The sequence below is a fragment of the Cyrtonyx montezumae genome, unplaced genomic scaffold, assembly GCF_038088225.1.
Source record: "Cyrtonyx montezumae isolate F1298 unplaced genomic scaffold, pur_monq_1.0 scaffold_8, whole genome shotgun sequence".
NCBI lineage: Eukaryota > Metazoa > Chordata > Aves > Galliformes > Odontophoridae > Cyrtonyx > Cyrtonyx montezumae.
Window position 1 is genome coordinate 30,556,803 of NW_027072089.1, and position 18,671 is coordinate 30,575,473.

The 18,671-nt window shown below is 37.6% G+C and overlaps 1 protein-coding gene across 2 annotated transcripts; it reads right to left on the reverse strand.

Annotated features, from left to right (window-relative positions):
* Positions 1-6,590: 6,590 nt before the first annotated feature.
* XKR9 (XK related 9) lies at positions 6,591-15,542 on the reverse strand. Of its 2 annotated transcripts, none has more exons than XM_065752552.1 (3): positions 15,227-15,542; positions 8,093-8,316; positions 6,591-7,466 (listed from the first exon to the last, which is right to left on the reverse strand). In XM_065752552.1, the coding sequence occupies exons 2-3, from the start codon at positions 8,187-8,189 to the stop codon at positions 6,829-6,831; spliced, it is 735 nt and encodes a 244-aa protein (XP_065608624.1). In that variant the 5' UTR covers positions 8,190-8,316; positions 15,227-15,542; the 3' UTR covers positions 6,591-6,828. The 2 variants fall into 2 exon arrangements, with proteins under 2 accessions (XP_065608624.1, XP_065608625.1); XM_065752553.1 differs by lacking the exon at positions 15,227-15,542 and adding an exon at positions 14,392-14,681.
* Positions 15,543-18,671: the final 3,129 nt, after the last annotated feature.

Here is an 18,671-nt window from a genome sequence, read left to right on the forward strand (position 1 = left end):
TTTTCTCTATGTTGACAATCTGAAAAATGACATGATGATTTGCTGCAATTTTTACTGTATATAATAGAACTATTCTACAAAGAGTAATTTCTCACCTAACATTAGCTACCTGAACTGTGTCCTGCCAAAGCTAGTTGGCAGCATTCCCTCTCTAATTAATGGGAAGAGGCTTGGCCCTGCAGCCAGTTCTTTGTCCATTGAATAGTCCACACATCAAATCCATACCTTTCCAATTTGGAGAGAAGGATGTTGTAGGATACCATGTCAAAGGCCTTACTGAAGTCAAGATAAGTGTCTCTTCCCTTGTCTATTGATGCAGTGACACCATCATGAGAGGCCATCAGGCTGGTCAAGCAGGATTTGCCCTTTGTGAAGCCATGCTGGTTCTCCTATATCAGTTCTCTGCCCTCCATTTGCCTTAGCATAGCTTCCAGAAGGGTCTCTTCCATGATCTTCCTCAGCATAGAAGTGAAAGTGATGGATCTAAGGACCTGATCGTTAACAGAGTTGTCAATAGGATGTGTTCTTTGCAGTGATATAATACAGTCAAACACAGCTGTATGGGAGCAGTCATGTTATGGGCTGAACCAGTGAGTGAACACCTGGTAGAGTGGTATAGCCAGCTTTGGGAGCGCAAGTGGAAGCAATTCACCTGTGCAACTGGAAGGAGGTAGATCCAGGGTCCTCCCCTCCCTAAACTCATTTAAGGGCTGGCTGCCATAAGGGACGGATCTCTGGTTAGCGGTCACCTCCTTTGAGGTGTTTGGTGAGTCCTGATCCTTGTGAAGGGGTAAGTAATTCCATCTTTATTACTGGATTGTGATGTCTGCTTTTCTTAGGTGATCCAAAAGTGGTTTAAAGCATCTATACCTACTTTATCCTTAGCAGGATAAAGCCTATCCTTACAACAGCATAACATCAACGAGGCAGAATCCATTTTCAGTTGAATAATGTTCAGTAGATGTGTAAATTTCCATGTAGGATGTAATTCCTGGAAAGGCCCAGATAAGAGCACAACTGAAATACAAAAGGAGAAGTGTTCTTCTCAGGTGTCTCAGAATTTAAGTTGTCATGGTTTTAGGATTTTTGGTACTGGTATTCCACATCATAGCATCATGTAGTGCATTTAGAGTTAAAGAGTTAATGCTCCAGCTCCGTGGATCATCGATAGTTCCAGGTATACCTGTCTCAGAAGAGAAGAAGAACTCCATTCCCCAGAGGACTTTGCGATGCTTTGCGTTCTTACGTGTTTCCGCTCAGAGGGAAAGATAAATACTGTCTGCAGTCACGGGACACTCTCTTTCCTTGGGGATCGACTCAGCAGTGGGTGCTCGCTGCCGTCCGCCTTCAGTGTTAGCATAAGGCCTTCAGTTTATCGGACACTCTCTCTTGCTCATTTTATTTGATTTATTAGCTTTAATTCCAATTATATTGTATTATATTGTGTTATTTTGCTTTCCGATATCTTATTTAGTAAATTAGCTTTCCTCCTCAGATTGTTGCCGCTGTTTTGTTCCTAGGCCCATCTCCCTTTTCCCTTTTCCCTTTCCCCCTTCCCCTTTCCTGGGGCGTGGGTCTGTGGGTCCCCCGCACCAATCGTCACGGAACCGGGCCGAACCTGCCCGTAAACCGTTGACATAAGTGAAGAATTTTAATCCTTGGCTGTATCATCCTGGTCAACAGGATGAGTAATACTTCAGTATTTTTCATCAGAGAATGATATGTTTTCTAGAATGTGGGCTGAGTGTTCACAGAAACCACACCTGAAGGAAGGCCAGAGCTGAACTTTGTCTTACAAGGAAAACCAAACATCATGGGAGAGGCAAGATAAGACAATACTCTTGGAAGGGTGAAAACATTGTATGTATTGAACTTAAGTCATTGGTGCCTATGTTGCTGATTGGAGGTGAAAGGGGAGTAACAGATAATTTTAATTTAAAATTAGAGTATAACACATGGGTACAAGAAATGCATCAGGTACACTCTACCAGCAGTACTGTGGTACTGTGAAGGTGATGCTCTCCTTGGAGGAGGATATGGATCAAATGGAAGAGAAAGAAGCAGGAAGTATTGGCAGTCTTGCATAAAGCACATACATAATTAAGTGGCTTTGTGTTTTTGGCACTTAGAAGCCTGGGAATGTGATAAATGTCTTCAAATATATAAGATTCTCAGAGAAAGAAAATCTGCTCTGGGAGGCAGGGAGGACAATAACAGGCTAAGACTACAGTGAAGTATATAGATGTAGCAGGCTTTTGACCAAGTTCTGGGAGAGATTGCCTGGGATGATGTTTTCAAACAAGCCGGAAGGATTGTTCCAGGAATGGCACAGTAGAGCTCTTTTAGGACAAGCAAACTATAAAATGATATCTGAGGTATCTTCCTACTCTACAACAGACATTAGCATGCTCCATACATTAGATCAGGTCTATGTGGAAAAATGCCGTAAACTGCTAGCTCACATTGTCTGTTTGGAATGTCTTCCTCTCTAGCTTCAAAGTGACCTTCAAGCCTGTAGAGCTGTGACTTATTTTTTTTTTCTGTCACAGCAGCCAAGATTGTTATGGGATATTTAGACCTTGATTTAGAACTGGATTTTTGAATCCAGTTGATCTACTTCCCACAAAGCCAACTGGGTTTTTCCAACATATCTGTAGATTCACATTAAGAAAAGAAAACCTGTGTTTAATCACAGAAACAGAAGATCACTTCTAAGCTCTGAACAAGTGGGTCACCGGAGGATTTTACTGCCAACTTTTCATTTTGTTCTCATTCCAATAGATATGCATTCTTCCACATCATGTCATCCTGGACTTCTGGACAATGTAACAGTAGCAATAATGATGAAGAATGTATATTGAGATTGGTGAAATCAATTAAGTGAGAGTTTCTGAGACATGAATGTTCATTTGAAACCCTTACTATACTTCCTTATTCTTTTCTGCTATTTACAGCTGTGTGTACTCTCAAAAATAAAAATAATACTGAAAATAGAAACACGTGCATAACCTAGATCCAACACTTTTGTCGGAAGGCCAGTGCAGTTTGTAGTTTCAACATTTCTTAGATTAAGGAAAGTTTAAAGCATAAGTCCTTAACCTACCAAGGTGCATTTTTGCTAAGCTGATAAATGCAAGATCTTCACAGGAGGAATCTTCACTGTCTCCTATTTGTTATATGCTAGGCATTTGAAGGTTTAAAAAAAAAAATCTGATGAAGATAGATCCCAAGGGAACATCTGTATTTCATTCAATTATCAGTTGTACAGCCCAGCTATTTTTCTATCCCCCTACAGAAACATCTACAAAGCTAAACTGTTAGGAAGTATGGAAGCGTGGGAAGAGGCAGAATGTGAAAATTATTCAGATGGAATGAATGACGAGTGCATGCATTGCATCAAGTTCATGCAAAAATGTTGGTAAGTCTGAAACCCAACTGCCTTTGTGTTCTGTATGTGCTTCTACACCATATGATGAAAATGAAATATCATAGGTTTGGAAGAGTCTCTGAAATGTAAGACTGCGGTAGAAAAGAGATATAGTACTTTGAATGTGTTAATCTCTGGGCTTGGGGAGCTTAGAAATATGTACAGTCCAAATAAAAAGGAAGAGGTAGAACTGAGCACCCTGAAGGGTTAAAGTGAACTTTAGTCTTTCACTGATCACCCTCTGGTACTGTGCCTTCATAAATTTCCTCTGTTTATGGAGTGCTTTTGATGGCTGGCAATTCTTTGTTGAAAGTTAAGTGCTCTTTTATATGAATAAATAAAGAAGACCTTGGTTTGAATGAATACATTATTTTGACAAATGTTTATTGGAACCCCAATTATGGCTTCATAAATCAGTGCTATCTGCGGTACATCAGGTGAGCTCACCAGTGCCATCAAACGGCACATTGAATATTAGTAGGATAATTAAAACAATTCTGTTGAATGTTGTTCCTCTTACTCAGGCCTGACAGTAGTCAAAACAGGAAGGAATTGTTTATTATTTTTATTTAACTTATTAAAATACTTCTTGTAAGATGTAATGGACCTAAAAATTAAAAAAAAAAAAAAAAACATTTGTTTTCAATTTGCAGTTAGATTAAAATGACAAGGTCAGACACAATGCATAAACTGAGTGGCAGCTGAATTTGAAGGGTAGTCAGGGAACAGAAAGGACATGTGTAATATCTATTGTTTGAACTTTACACCTTGGTGAAGTGGGGGTTTATTTGTTTTGTCTGAAGTGGACTCTGATGGTATGAAATGTGTCTATAACCGATTCATGTGCTCTCTTGCCTCTCCCTGCTACAATGAGTTAGAATGACCAAATGTATTCAAAGTCATTGAATTCATTGATTAAGAGAAAATTTTGAATGCAAGTTCAAGAAGTAAGGGAGGGTATTCAAACTGGGGGAAAAAAAAGTCTACAAGAGACATGCTGACAGGAATTTACTTGTTTAGACTGTCTGATAGGAGATTTTTCAATATCTGTGGTAGGGTATCAAGGATCTGTTTAAGCTTTATGAAAAGAACCTGTGTGGCTTCCCAAAGGATCAGTTCCTAGGTTGAGAATAAGACTGAACTTAGATCCCCAGGAACACACAAGCATAAAATGGGGAATGAAATTTAAGTATAAGGTGTGTCTGTGTGTGCATGTGTTAGTGTGATGTAAATTGCCACATAGATCCCTTTGTTGCAAACTTAACTTCCATATAGCATCTTCTTCCATAGTTCAGAAGACAGAATAATAAGACCTATGGAGAATGCAAAATGGGAGCAATAGAAAGCAGCACAACGTGGAGTTTTTCTTTCATGAAAGAAAATGAGTGTTAAGAGTCAGATGGAGATATGACAATGAAATACTTTCAGTTGGAATTTGTCTATTTGCTCAAAGGGGAAAGAAAAAGTCACCAGGACAAATTTGTTTTGTTTCAGCATAAACTAACCTTCCAGCCCAACTCAGGCTCCACATTTCTAGCATCTGGCAGGCAGGCAGACAACTTGGAGGCCCCAGGGCTGAAAGTCTGATGCTCAGTTTCTCAGAAGCTCATGTTTCCCTAGAGATCTGCTTCCCAGATAATGTGCAAAATTTGAGGTCTTCTTCCAAGTAGTAGTTAGGGAAAAAAAAAAGTAATTTTCTGCAAGATAATATTCTCACTTGTCTACCCTGCCTTCTCATAGCCCCTTCTCATGATTTCAGATGAGCGAACAATAAAAGTGTAGACTGAAATAAAGGGATTTTTAGTATTCGTTATTTAGGATATTTTTGTGTGTGTATGTGGAAAAAGTAGTATAAAACCACGTTTTTCTGCCAAAGCACCAGCACTACTAATGAATACACTACAGATAAAGGAGACAGAACTTTGGACAAACATGTTATATAAAGAAGGATGGAGTCTTATGCTCTTTCTCTTCCTTTCGCAGTATTTGCATGGCGAACAAATCTCTTTTCCAGAGTAAAAATAAGTGTTGGTTTATGTATTTATTTAAGGAAAACCATTGCTCAAGTCTCATGAATTGTGTTGTTTTTTGCTTTTTTTTCGTTGCAAATGAGGGATTTTTAGAAGTAATTTCTTACTACACTGCTTTTCCATGTGTGCCCTCAGATAAATGATGCAGTCCATGCTGTGCACATAGAAAATAATTCCCTCAAATGGAATTAAGGAGATTTAAATAGTTGGTATGGTGAAGAGAACTGTGAAAGCAATAGGTTTGACAACACAACAGGAAGGAAACTTCCCCCAGAGTTTCAGAGATGTTTTCTGTCAATCAATAATGCTAACAGGTTTTGTTCCTGGCAAAGTTTATCAACTGTGCTGATCTGTAGTCTCTTTTCTCAAGCACTGTTTCCTCCCTTTGCCTGTGGCTATGCTAATTGCAGATGTGAATTATTGGAGGAGAAAAGGAGAGAAGCAGCCATTTTTCATAACTCAGGTGTAAAACCCAGCAGCTCTGAGAGACTTCACTTTAGGTTTTATTTCTAAAGAGGCTGTGGGTGGTGACAAAGACAAAAGAAGCTGTACCACTACATACCTTGCATAGCTTCCTCCTTCCGTGGAAACCAGCATTTAAGTATTGAATCCTAGAGCTCAGAGGAGAAGAAAGCTTCAAGGAAGATAGTTCTTCCTTTATTTCTGAGACACATGTTGCTGTTAATAAATCACTCAGGCTGCTATTATGTTCCAGAATAACAAACTGGCATCACTCCTAAATAAAAGGGGTGTGAAAGATTAGCAAAACAAAAGCAATAAAGGAGTCATTAAAACACCTAGAAGATAAAATGCTTGAATATATCTCCTCATGTTTTCCTGTAGCATGACAGTGATTGGGTCATAAATCAAAGTTTTCTTCTTCAGGGGAAGATTAAGGAGAGGACTGTAAGGTTTGTAGCTATGCTCATCTATATAAAAACTATTTCTTACAGTAATGGGAAGAAACTGTCAGCTCACAGTTCACCACTCCTCAGCATTTCAAATACACTCATCTTTCCTTCCAGCAAAAAAGTAAGCGTTGCTTTTAACAGAATTAACATAAATAAACAGAATACATCAGTAATGCTAACTTTCATATGACTTGCTTCTAGCTTTTCATATGTTTTATTTGCATTGCTGAAAACTGAAACAATGAATTGGGTTGGATGGATAAATTGATTCCTTTTAAAAAGTAACACTGGCCACAACATAGGAAAATATTCATGTTATAAAGGCTTTATACAGCATCACAGAAAAGTTATTCAGAGCCAATAACTCGTCTGTTATGTGCTACTTAGTGAAAATACATAAGAAAGGCAGAGAAGGACACTGCAGTGTTTGCTTTGCTGTCTACATCAAAACCTATACTGCTCATTGCATTAGGAAATTTTGAAATCTACCAACTTCCATGTTGTCTCCTCCCTTTCTATCAACTTCATCAAAAAACATCCTTTGTTTGCAATAAATAGTGGGGTGAAAATACTTGTAATAAACAACAAGAAAAATAATACCTAACATCAGACTGAGAATAGTTAAGATGCTCACGACTGTAAAATGTATTTGTTTGAGAACAGCAGGTTTCCAGAACAAACATACAAACAAAATGCCTACAGTTACAAAGGTGTGAGTAGCATAATAAATAGAAATGCAAGCTTTTGTTTTTCTCCCCTTTGTGTTAAAAAAAGTAAAAAGTATAATGATTCCAACAACAGTTCTGTACAGATATTCCATCTCCTTGGACTTGCAAAATGTTGTGTGCTGTTTCAAAGTCCAGGCAAAGCCACAGCTCCAAAGAAGTATCAACAGAATTATGGAACTTCTAATGCTTAGTAGAGTCATCAGTGATATACTGAGTATCCAAGAAGTGATGGTAAGCAGTTTATAGAAGAGATACACTAACTTGGGAAGCACTCTAAATTCCTCTTTATCAGGCAGAGATTTTCGTAGTGATATTTGGTAATCAACCATTGAAAAGGAAATACCACAAAATGAAATAATAATGGCAGCATCTAAATAAAACACAAAAATAGATGTTAGACTTTAGATAAGGAATTTCTTTTACATTAGAACTTCTGAAGTTTTGGACAAGTTTGTTCTTTCTTTGCACTATCTTTATGCTAACTTCATATTTCCTCTGTGCTCCTGAACAAACCACCATAATTTTAAGGCTCAGTTTAATTGACTAAATCAAGATAGACATCTATAATTACTTGGGATCTCTTTCTGTTGCTCGTCTCATAAAAGTTGTCATTGTCTTTGTCATTTGCACGCACAGATGACTTAGAAACTCTTAAGGTGTTGCAAATAGTCCACAGATAGTTTGAGTTTTGGCAACTGATGTTGAGACAGGGATGCTTGTTATGTAGGCATCTATAACTGAGACTTGACCATTCACGTGACAGTATTTAAGATGAGATTCATCTGATCATTTTATCTCAGTACCTGTCAACTCATGGACTACCAAAGAATGCTACCTAACAGTGCAGATCTCTCTAAAACAGAAATTATAATGAAAGGCAAAACAATTATACAGTGGAGTATACATTTACCAAAATATGTTTAAAATATTATCCAATAATTGGAGTTATGGTTTTAGGTAAGATACTCAACTTTCAAATCACAGTGAAAGACTCACATTGATAGAAATTATGGTTGTTGTGTTCCATGAGTACGTAAATCTGAACAAAGAGCTGTGGTGTGGTCTCAAGAAAAGTCTTGAATACCCTAAGCATGTTAATATCAGTCAGTACATCAATAGCTTGTTTCTGAATGATGTTGGGAGGGTCTGCTTCTGATCCATCTCCACTACTTTCTTGCCTAAATGCAGCTTGGCAGCCATACTTCAAGGCAAACCAATATCTATTAAAAAAAAAAAAAAAAGAGAGAGAGAGAGAGATAGAGAGACTTGGTTAGACCATGGTTGTGTTTTTTTTTTTAATAAACACTTCTATAAAAGTATATTGGCTAACAAAGATGTTTTCCATTTCATTCTCCATTCATATGTTATCTTTGAATGTACCTTCTGCTAAAATAAAATCTAGAACAATATCTAAACGGTGTCAGTGACATCTGACATTTGTTTATGCCCACTGATACTGTTGCACTGTAACAATTACTAGACTTGCTTGAATGAAGATTACAAGTATTACTTCGTTGGGTTTTATTTGTTGAAAGACACCGTGTTTCTGAAAATTCCCTCAGCAGCTCTTCTCAGTCTCTCAAAGATATTCATTTACTTTCTATGTATTCTTCGAAGAGAATTAGAGAACACCCAGCTGTGAACATCCTGCTCATAAAGGTCTATAAAACCCAAGGATAATATCTATTGAACTATAAACATACAATAGGATTTCTGCAAAGAAAATAAAAATTAAAAAAAAATCACTCAAGTGTTCTGTTCCAAATACATACAAAGAATTTAATTTCAGAAAACAACTTTCAAGACAGATGGATCTCCAGGGACAGAAGATTATCTGAGTAGTTTTACATAAACAAGTCATTTGCTCCAGCAAATGATTGCACCTGAATGACTTCTAGAACAGTTATAGTTTATTTTTAATTAAGACTAAATGAAAAATTCTTTTAGAAGAACTGACAACTCAAAAATACATGAAACTAGTTAGCCAATTAACTGGCTATATGAAGAACTTATTCTGTTCAGGATGTCTTTAATGCCATGCTTGGAGGTAAATAAAACCTATATTTTATTTCTGTTTCCGAGGTTTTTGCTTCAGGCCTGAAGCTAGATATAGCACATCAGAAGGAAGAGAACAGTTAAGTTTTAATTTTAAAAAAGTTTTGATTGGTAGCTAAGAAAGGACACCGATCTTGTTTTTGTAATCTTTGCACCTGTGTTTAAGAAAACAGAATGAGGTGGAGACATAGGAGAAAAAGGTGCTGGAAAACACCTGGGTGCATCAACTCTAGGTGTGCAGCAGTTATACCCCTATCAAGAAGCCTAAGGTGGAGATGTTTTGTCCTTCTCCAGATAGGGAGTCACAGACTGCAGTCCTGCCATTCACACTGATTCTGTGAGCTGGCTCTAGATCCATTATTTATTCTAAAGCACAATGTTTTCAATTGTTATTCTCTTGGGCATTTATTTTACTGTTCTCTGAGTAATCCATCCTAAGCAAAGGACTACACTGCTCAGCAAGACAACTGTAGCTTTTTCAGTTTATAAAGCTATTAGGATTCCAAAACATCTGGTTCTTGCATCAGATACATAAACATCAGGAGAGTTTGCAATGTTTTCAGGAAAAAATCAGTTGAGTAGACCAAGCTGGTTTTTGTCCATGGACACAATCACCAGAGTTTGTATTTGGCCAGGCAGTAAGAAGTGGAAACAGCTGCACAAATTTTGGGCTGCAGAGCTCACAGCTGAGAAGGCAGATGATATGCAAGGCAAAGACCAGACAAACTGTAAAAAGAATATTTCAGTCGGATGCGCATCTGAAATCATTTGTCAGTTTTCAGAAGCATATTCCTTCTAATCCCACCATGTTATACTAGGCTGCTATTGATATAAGATAGAACACTATGGTATTTTTCACAACTCAAAGCTAGTATTTGGAGTTAACAATTTCCATTCACAACTGCCAATTTGTCGTGCAATATTAGGACATCTTAAGGGCCTACATCTGATTTTGGGGCTTAGCATTGGACAACTACAGTCACAGTCATGTTCAAAGCTCAGATCAGGCTCAAATTTTCTTCTTTATCGTGACAAAGGTCACCTAAACACTGTGCCTGCTGTGAAACTATCATAGTTGTATTTATAGAATCATAGACAATCCCATGTTGGAAGGAACCCAAGAGGATCATCGAATCCAACTCCTGGCTCTACACGGGATCACTCAAAAATCAAACTCTGTCTGAGAGCTTTGCTTCTTTAACTCCAGCAGCTCAGTGCTGTGACCACTGTCCTGAGGAGCCTGTTTCAGAGCCTAACAGCTCTCTTGGGAAGGAACCTCTTCCTAACCCCCACCTGACCCTCTTCTGATGCAGCTCCATGCTGTTCTTTCAGATCCTTTCACTGTCACCAGAGAGCAGAGCTCAGTGCTGCTCCTCTGCTCCTCTCATGAGGAAGCTGCATTCCTATATTAACGCACCTATTACCATAGCAGCACCATGTTTCAATCTTCATTCAACTGTTCTTGTTGCGTTGTGGATTCATACATCACAAGCCATCTGTCTTGCCTTTCATGTCACCTTCCTAGTCTTCAAATCTCCACTGCTGTCCTAGTACTACAAAATGCATCCCATCTCATCAAACTACACTGATCAAGATTTGGGTGCCAGTTAGAATTTACAGCTTTATAGAGGGAGGATGTGAGAGAGACCTGGTAGCAACAATAGTCCCTTCTAAATTCTGGTCATGCAATCACAATTTGCAGCTATAAATACATCTTAAATTTTTAAGGAAATTTCTTCTCTGCTGCAGACTGTATTTAATCTTCCAAGTATCAGAAGGCTTGGATTAAGTCCATGAAACTGATGTGACTATGTCAGTACCTTGGAGCAGTAAATTTGTGTTAAGAAAGTATTAGCAAGTACATGTTATTATGTGATTTCTAACTCACTCACAGCAGCCTTACAAACTTTCCACTTTTAATTAACTATCTGTACCTCACTGACTTCATATCTTAAATACTTTCCTATCTTAAATACTTTCCTATCTTAAATACCTTCTGCAGATCTCCTTGTTGCACACATAAATTTCTAGAGGCACTGTATGAGTTTCGCTCCACATTTTTTGAACCACTCTTGGTCTGGAAATGTTTTACCAGGTCCTGAAGATGTACCGGTACAATTGAAGATCATCTACACTGATTCTGATTTTTTTCTCTTCATCTTTTAAGAAACGTCGTGAAATAATACCAAGCTTAAGAGTTTGCTCTATTGTTTCATGAACTTAGACTTTATATCTACAAATAAGCAAAAAACACTTTTCATCTGTTTAAAGATGTAGGGCATTTTGATCCTTTCACAAAGCACCAAGAGGTACAATGGCAGCTGCCAGTATCACAATGGCAGCTGCTGCTATAGTCTGCTGTTCTGACAGGAATGTTATTCCTTGCTAAAATTTAGTCTTCCTCAAGTGTCTTTGACTCATGCTGAAAACTGCTACAAGTCAGTGGATTCATATGGTACTCCAGGGAAATGTTCCCTTTTTCTGCATTCACTGATTGTGTTACCTTCTTAATGTTGGCTGTTATGCTGCAGTCTGTTCTCAATTCTATTAACAACTGTGGGACCCATTTAAATAGGTCAGGCTGAAAATAATTGTAGTCAGTATGGCTAATACACACTTTAACAACTTCATTTTGTCTTTAAAAACTCCATTCAGAGAATAATGTTCTGCATAAAATCTAATTGTATGTCAATAATCTTCCCACTAAATTAAACTAAAGCCTTATTAGATATTGAGTAATTTTCTCTCCTTTTTTACATATATATAATAACACATTCATATATATACACATAGGACTTCCATAATTATTATTTAGCACTGACAATGCGATAGCAAAACCAGATGAATTCCTATTAAACACAACACAGTGAAATTCCCTGTTCCAAAGACAAAGAAAGAGGTATAAAAGACATAAGAGAAGGAAGAAAGAAAGGAAGAAAGAAATGAAGAGAGTTTGGTGGCGTGTATTAACATCTTCCAAATTCGGGCATCCTCAGTTCACTGGCTGAGTCTAGGTCCCTATTTCCCTCTTCGATGGGTGAAGAAGATAGGTTCCTGCCCTCTGGGTAAGCTCACCTTAATAGTTATAACCTGACTCTTGACAATATCTCTTTTGACTGTACTGACTATAGATATAAACCTGGGAGACTCATTGTGTACTTTTACTGGGTATACCAGATGACTGAGGAGGGGACAGGAGGGAGGCGCACATGTATACACTTAAGAAAACAGATGTAATAGGAAGTATACAGTAGCTGATGACAAGGTACAAGCACAGGTGTCAGCTTGCTGTTACCAACTTACACCTTACAGTGTGCAGTATCACACAACTGAAATTTGAGGAGTGGCTCAGTTATATATATCAACCTGGGAATTTTTTTTATGAGCATAAGCAGCAGCATAAGAGAAAATACAATTTATCCAATAGAGAACAGGGACCAAGAGGACCACATTGCACTAACTGCAGAAGACAAAATTAGATTTACTAGATAACAAACTGCTAAGAGAGGATGTTGCTAATTGTATGAAGGAAGCGGTGAAAACTATAGAAGCTGTGGTAAGATTTATTCACTTGAAGGAGTAGGAAATAAAGTAATGCACTGAAAATGTGTCTGTAGAGGCAACAACAATATTGAAAAGATGAAAGATATATGTAAGAGTTAAATCAAGATTACCTCACCAAAACTGTAGATGATCAGAACTTAAATCTGAATGCTGAAACCTCATGTTTAAAGGAGAGTTTTAAAAGATAGGCACAAATCAGAGGGAGATTTTAGGGGCAACTCGGGTGTGTAAAACCAAGTCAAAGGTGAAACCAGAATAGAGTGCAGATTACAGAGAATGATGTCATTGTAGAGAAAGGGGAAGAAGGGAGGCTTACCATATGACACTGCAGTTACTGGTTTAACATTTATCATCAGTTATAAGAAACTGAGGTCAGAGCTTTAATTTCCTTTGGAAGAAACAAACTCAGATTAACTGAAAACTGAAGATTAAAAGCCTTGGAAATGGACAAAAAGGAGTGTGCTGCAGCAGGCCCTGAGACATCTCCCTAAAAGGCAGAATGTGGTGAAGTCCCTGTGGCTGGATCATTGTACATCTCATGTGAACAAACCCTTGCCCATGGATTTGAACATGAAGCCATTCAGAGAAACTGAAGAGGGATATTTTTTGTCCTTCAAAATATAGTGTTTTTAAACTTTTCTAATGCCCGACACCAGAAAGATTAAACTTGGCAATAAATGCTCCTGTGCAAAGTCTAAGACATCAGGATTGTAAAGGAGCAAGAGGAAAGCAAAGCTGTTGGACAAAAGAAAAAACAATATGGATAAGGAAAAGTTAACTGTGGTGAAACCTTCAACATTTACCTTAAACCATGGTAACACAAAATGAATATGTGTGGAAGGGGAAGTTTTACACTGACATAAATATACATTTCATTACTGTCCTTTAATTTGTATAAGAACTTATAAAGCAAGCTTTTAAAATAAGTATTTTATTAAGTGCCTCTGAGGAGTCTATATCTTCCTGCGTTTATTTCATGTTACTTACACAAAATAATTAAAATTCAGTTCTTCAGGACTTTTCACCAAAATCTTTCAGATTAGTTTTAAAACAGAAGTAAAAGCTTAGCCCAAATGATCTCTATGATGATAATGATAACTGTATAGCAACACCACCACAGAAGCTAAAGAATCTTTAATTTATCGTATCTTAAGTTTTCCTGGACATATACCTGTCAGGAAACAAAGGTTCCAATCACTGTCAACTCAGCCCCTACAGAAAGCATCCTTCTTTAGGACTCAACAATTCATTTCTCTCCCAAATCTTGTGGTTTTCTAAGTACTGTTAGACATTTGTATTTACAAATTACCTCTTACTTCAGCTGTCTCACCTACTTAGTGTAACCAAATGAATTCTCTTTCTAGTGTCACTTTAAAATCTTACACTTTATCAGTTAAAACAGTATTTCTCTGTAAAGCAAGAAATGTTTATAAATATGCCTCATCAAAAAGTTGATGAATCAAAAAGTTTATTATTGATAAGTAAAATTAAAAAGTAATGTGCATTTCCAGCAAAACTGACATAAGCATAAGCAGCAGACTCCTTTTACTTATGTGGATTAATGATTGCTAGCACCACAAGTGTCCCTGAAGCTGTACTAACATGACAGCAGTATAAATTCTCATTTTAATTAAAAAATAGAAAAAAAAAGAAAAAAAAAAAAAGACAAGGCTTACCTTAGAAAAATCCCACAGTGAAAAAAATGAACTAGAAATATCCAATCCAGCTTCCCATGATCAGTACCTTTCCGGTCATTTTTAAACCATTGATAACTGAATATCTGAGTTATTAGTGATGAAAGACCTCTAAAACAGACTATCAGTATAGCCCAACAATATTGTCCCTGGTAGAAATATTTGCTAGCAACCCAGAAATCTACTCCAATATCAGTTATATAGACTATAATTCCACCAACTAAAAAAATAAAATTCTGCTTTGTAAATTTCATCATGCATTAGATTGTCACTGTTGTCATTCTGTCCTCGTTTTTCATGAAGGAAATCAGAATAAATCTAAATGCTTTCCTACAGCAGAGTCCTTTTTCCTGTTTGTAGTGCTTTATGCAGACAACAGTTGGTTACATGTTTTTATTATGGCAAGCTAAATATAAAAGAAAAAAATACTTCAATTTTCCCATATTCACAACTGAAATATTAAGCTAACTTCATTGATGCATGTCTACTCTGTAAAACATAACCCTAGATTGTCTTTGTAGTTGGTGCAGTCATTTTTCTTTACTGGATCCTAAACAGAAGAAAAAGGAAGAACATAAGCAACGATAATAATTTTTTAAATTGTATCACAGCAATTTATTTTACTTTTTTTAATTATCACACTGCACATATAAAACGCAGAAAGTACTGAGGTACATGTGAACAATCAGAGTAAAAGAAGCTGCACCTCTGAAAACCCTGTGGTCACTCACCCTCCCAACCACTGTGGTTCTTCACCTTATCAAGCAGCTGCTGAGACAACTCTTAATTGTAGCAAAGTACTAAGAAACAAGCTTACCTCTAATCACTTTTAAAACCAGTTTACGGAAAAAAAAGTGACTCCATCCCAGAACTTGAACTTGTGAGTGACTTGCTGTGCCCAAGGCTGAGAGAACTCCTATCCTGAGTACACAGTGCTGTATCAGAGTACACGTCACTGTGCCATTTCCACCTTGGTGACTGGCTTTGTGTGCATATGCCTCATGGTTTCACCTTTTGTGCTCATTTGTCCCAGTGCAGCAGCAAAGTGCATAACAGGCCTGAGGTTCTCCTGTGAAGAAGACATGCAAGGAGCCAGGCCTGCTCATAGACAGACATCTCGCAGCCTGCATCAGTACCAGACACATGCAGACAACCTAACCACACTATCTACTACAAATGGAATTTGTTCACAGTCCAAACTCTGTGTAGATTGCCTAACATAGCAAGGATTCTTGTGATCTCTTTGATTAGTCCTTCTGCAGATCGGTGATACTTGCCAGGTGAATCATAAAAGCTATAAGGAAGTACATACATCCTTTGTCTCATTCAGTTCCACCTCTGCTAAGCTGTAAACATTAGAACTAGAGCATCCCCTCTTCTGTTTGCATTTGTTAGGAAAAATAAAGGCTGCTGGCAGCAGGAAGGAGAGGCAGGAAGTGCCAGAGCAGCAGGTTCAGTCCTTCTACCACCCAAAGGCAGCAGGACATGCCTTGAGGGCAACTGCACCATGACAGATAGTTGCAGGGTGCAGGGCCATTCTCCTGCAGATTTTTGTGAGTTTAGGAACACCACTCCTGAGGAATGAGGTGACACAATCAGTCAACAGTGAACAAGCTTGTAGAACAGTAATGACTGCCCTAAGTTGCGTTGACTGTTTGTCTACACCCCGACCCAGGTACTAACCTGAAAAGAGAACCTAAGCTCCTCATTTCCTAAAGAGCACAATGTGACCATAACAGCCTAAAAAGGTGCTGGGTCTGGGTCTCAAAGCATTTAAATTTCTTAATCAAGGCATTGGCTATTCCTAGCCTCTTGTTCTGACTCCTGCTGAGGTTGCACATCTGGGCCCAGTAAAGGTCAGTAAGGTGATCTCATAGCTAGGACAGCTCAAATCCTTTCACTATGCTTTCCTATCCTCCCTGAAACGTCCCTAGTCTCTTTCAAATCACCAATGAAACTACACCCAACTTACAGGCAGATTCGGGGAAGTGGACTTTAGTACAACCTAGCATAAACTGAGCCATATGAATGTTTCATAAGCTGAAAACTTACGTAAGAATCAACTTAATAGCTTATAAGCAGGGTTCATTCAATAAAATTGAAAACAAAAGCCCTGTTTTACTTTATAGAAGAACATCACGTCAGTCTGCAACTGGATGTACAGCCTTTTAAGACAGAAACATTATGCACAATTTTTGGAACAGATTAAAAAAAAAATCCAATGTTTACTAATTGTGTAGAAGACACACCAGTAAGAGGTAAGTCAATGGACTGGCTGCAAACAGAAATTTCCTTGGGCAGACAGCTGAAGAAGGCAGTATAATAAGTTTCATATTTAATAAGTAATATTGTATTGGACATTTGATTGGTGAAGAGTAACCTCTAATTTTATACCTGGCATGCATAACGAGAGTAATTGGACCTCTTCATCTTTACAACCGTCCCAGATTTCTGTGAGTACTTCACAAACAGGAATTATCTTATTGTCCCACTAACCCTAATTAGAAAGGGAGTTTTATAGGCTACATCCAGACACAGAAAAGACATAATGAAAAGAAGCTGGAAGCCAGATGATTTCTACCACCGAAATGCATCCTGCCCAAACAGCTGCCATGCTGTCTGTCCCCAGTCCTGCCTGGTACAGAAAGCCATCAGGTACACTGAGACTTACAAATCCACATCCCCCATAATCCTACTTCTTAATATGAAGACCATGCATGAATGTCTGCTCACAGGTGAAAACTCTGCTGAAGATCTCAGCTATTAGCATTCCCTATATTTTATCCACAAGAGCACTCCAAAAAGGAGAACAGTGTCATGCACCAGTTGGCAAACAATTAAGTGCTACCAGGGAGAATGCCTTATATCAACTCACAGTTATCTTGAATTCAATACACTTATCTTGTCATCAAAACACAAGAGCTAGCTTGACAGGAGCAAGCAGCGTATAGGGTCTATAAGCCAACAGAAATATAAAAAGCTAAAATATTTCAATAGAATTGGTTTATAATAAAGCAGAACCAACAAAATGTTGTTTAAACTAGAGATTCTGTTCTCATGATTCTTTTCAAATGCAATTACAAAACGTAGACTTACTGTAACATTGGCCTTGAGAAACACGCAACAGATTTTTCATTTAAAAAACCCTGTAGATTTGCATATTTGCAGGTTTCCCATACAGACTTCCTTAAAACTCACAATACAAGAAAAGTTTCAGGGCTTACTGTCATAACACAAACTGAAACTAAAACCATATGCAAAGCATGTGACATAGTTAATGATTTTCTGCCTGTCAAGAACTGTTATTCTTATGATTGCATAATAAAAATTCCATTCTAAAAGATCTATTTATAAATTCTTGTCTATGTTTAATATATTATAAAATTCCCTTCAATAAATTAATTTGACACTTTACACCTTAAAGGAAAGAAAAAACACAGTCCCACTTTTCCCCTGTGTGTGTGTATGCATGTTCAAACTTAGAATATATTTTCTCAGACATGTTAAGGAAAAGCCAATAGATATTTATGGAAACATATGAATGTATGTGTCTTTACATATGTGTGTGTTTACACATAAGTTTATAAATATTTATTAATTTGTATGCACATTTCTGTAGCTCAAAGGTTTATGAAAAAAATCTTTTTGGCTATAGTTGAAAGGTATAATAAAATACACTTTAAAATATTTATTTGTGAAAAGCTTTTCTGTGTAATAATACGTGAAGACACTGCATTGTGTCCAGAGACAAGTGATTAAAACTTTCCTCTGGTAAAACTGCAGGTGTTTGCAAGAGTCTGCTCCAGCTGTACTATCAGCACTCAACACAACCATCATGCTACTGAGAAAGTCCAGAGAACATTTAAAGAGCTGCAGGGTACAATGAGCAGGTGTTGGTATTCAGCCTCCCTGTGTGCCACACAGGGTGACACAAGCCCTTGGCAAGAGCAGTCTATAGTTCTTCTAGATCTTAGGGCAGGAGACACGAATCAATATCTTCATAGGGATTATAAGACAACTGCTTTCCCTTTCTTGTGCTTCCTCCCATCTATGGATTAGAATACTAAGCAGTTCTTGCAGTGCCTGAAATTCGTTATTATTTTCATGGCACCATTCTAATAAAGGAATCAATTGGTCTGAGATTTTTTCAAAGGTAAAAAAACAGTGTCTGAATCCCAAGCAGTACTACAGGATATTGCTCAAATGTACATGGTTCACTCATCTCCACCAGATAAATCATTAGGAAAACCTCTTAGGATAAC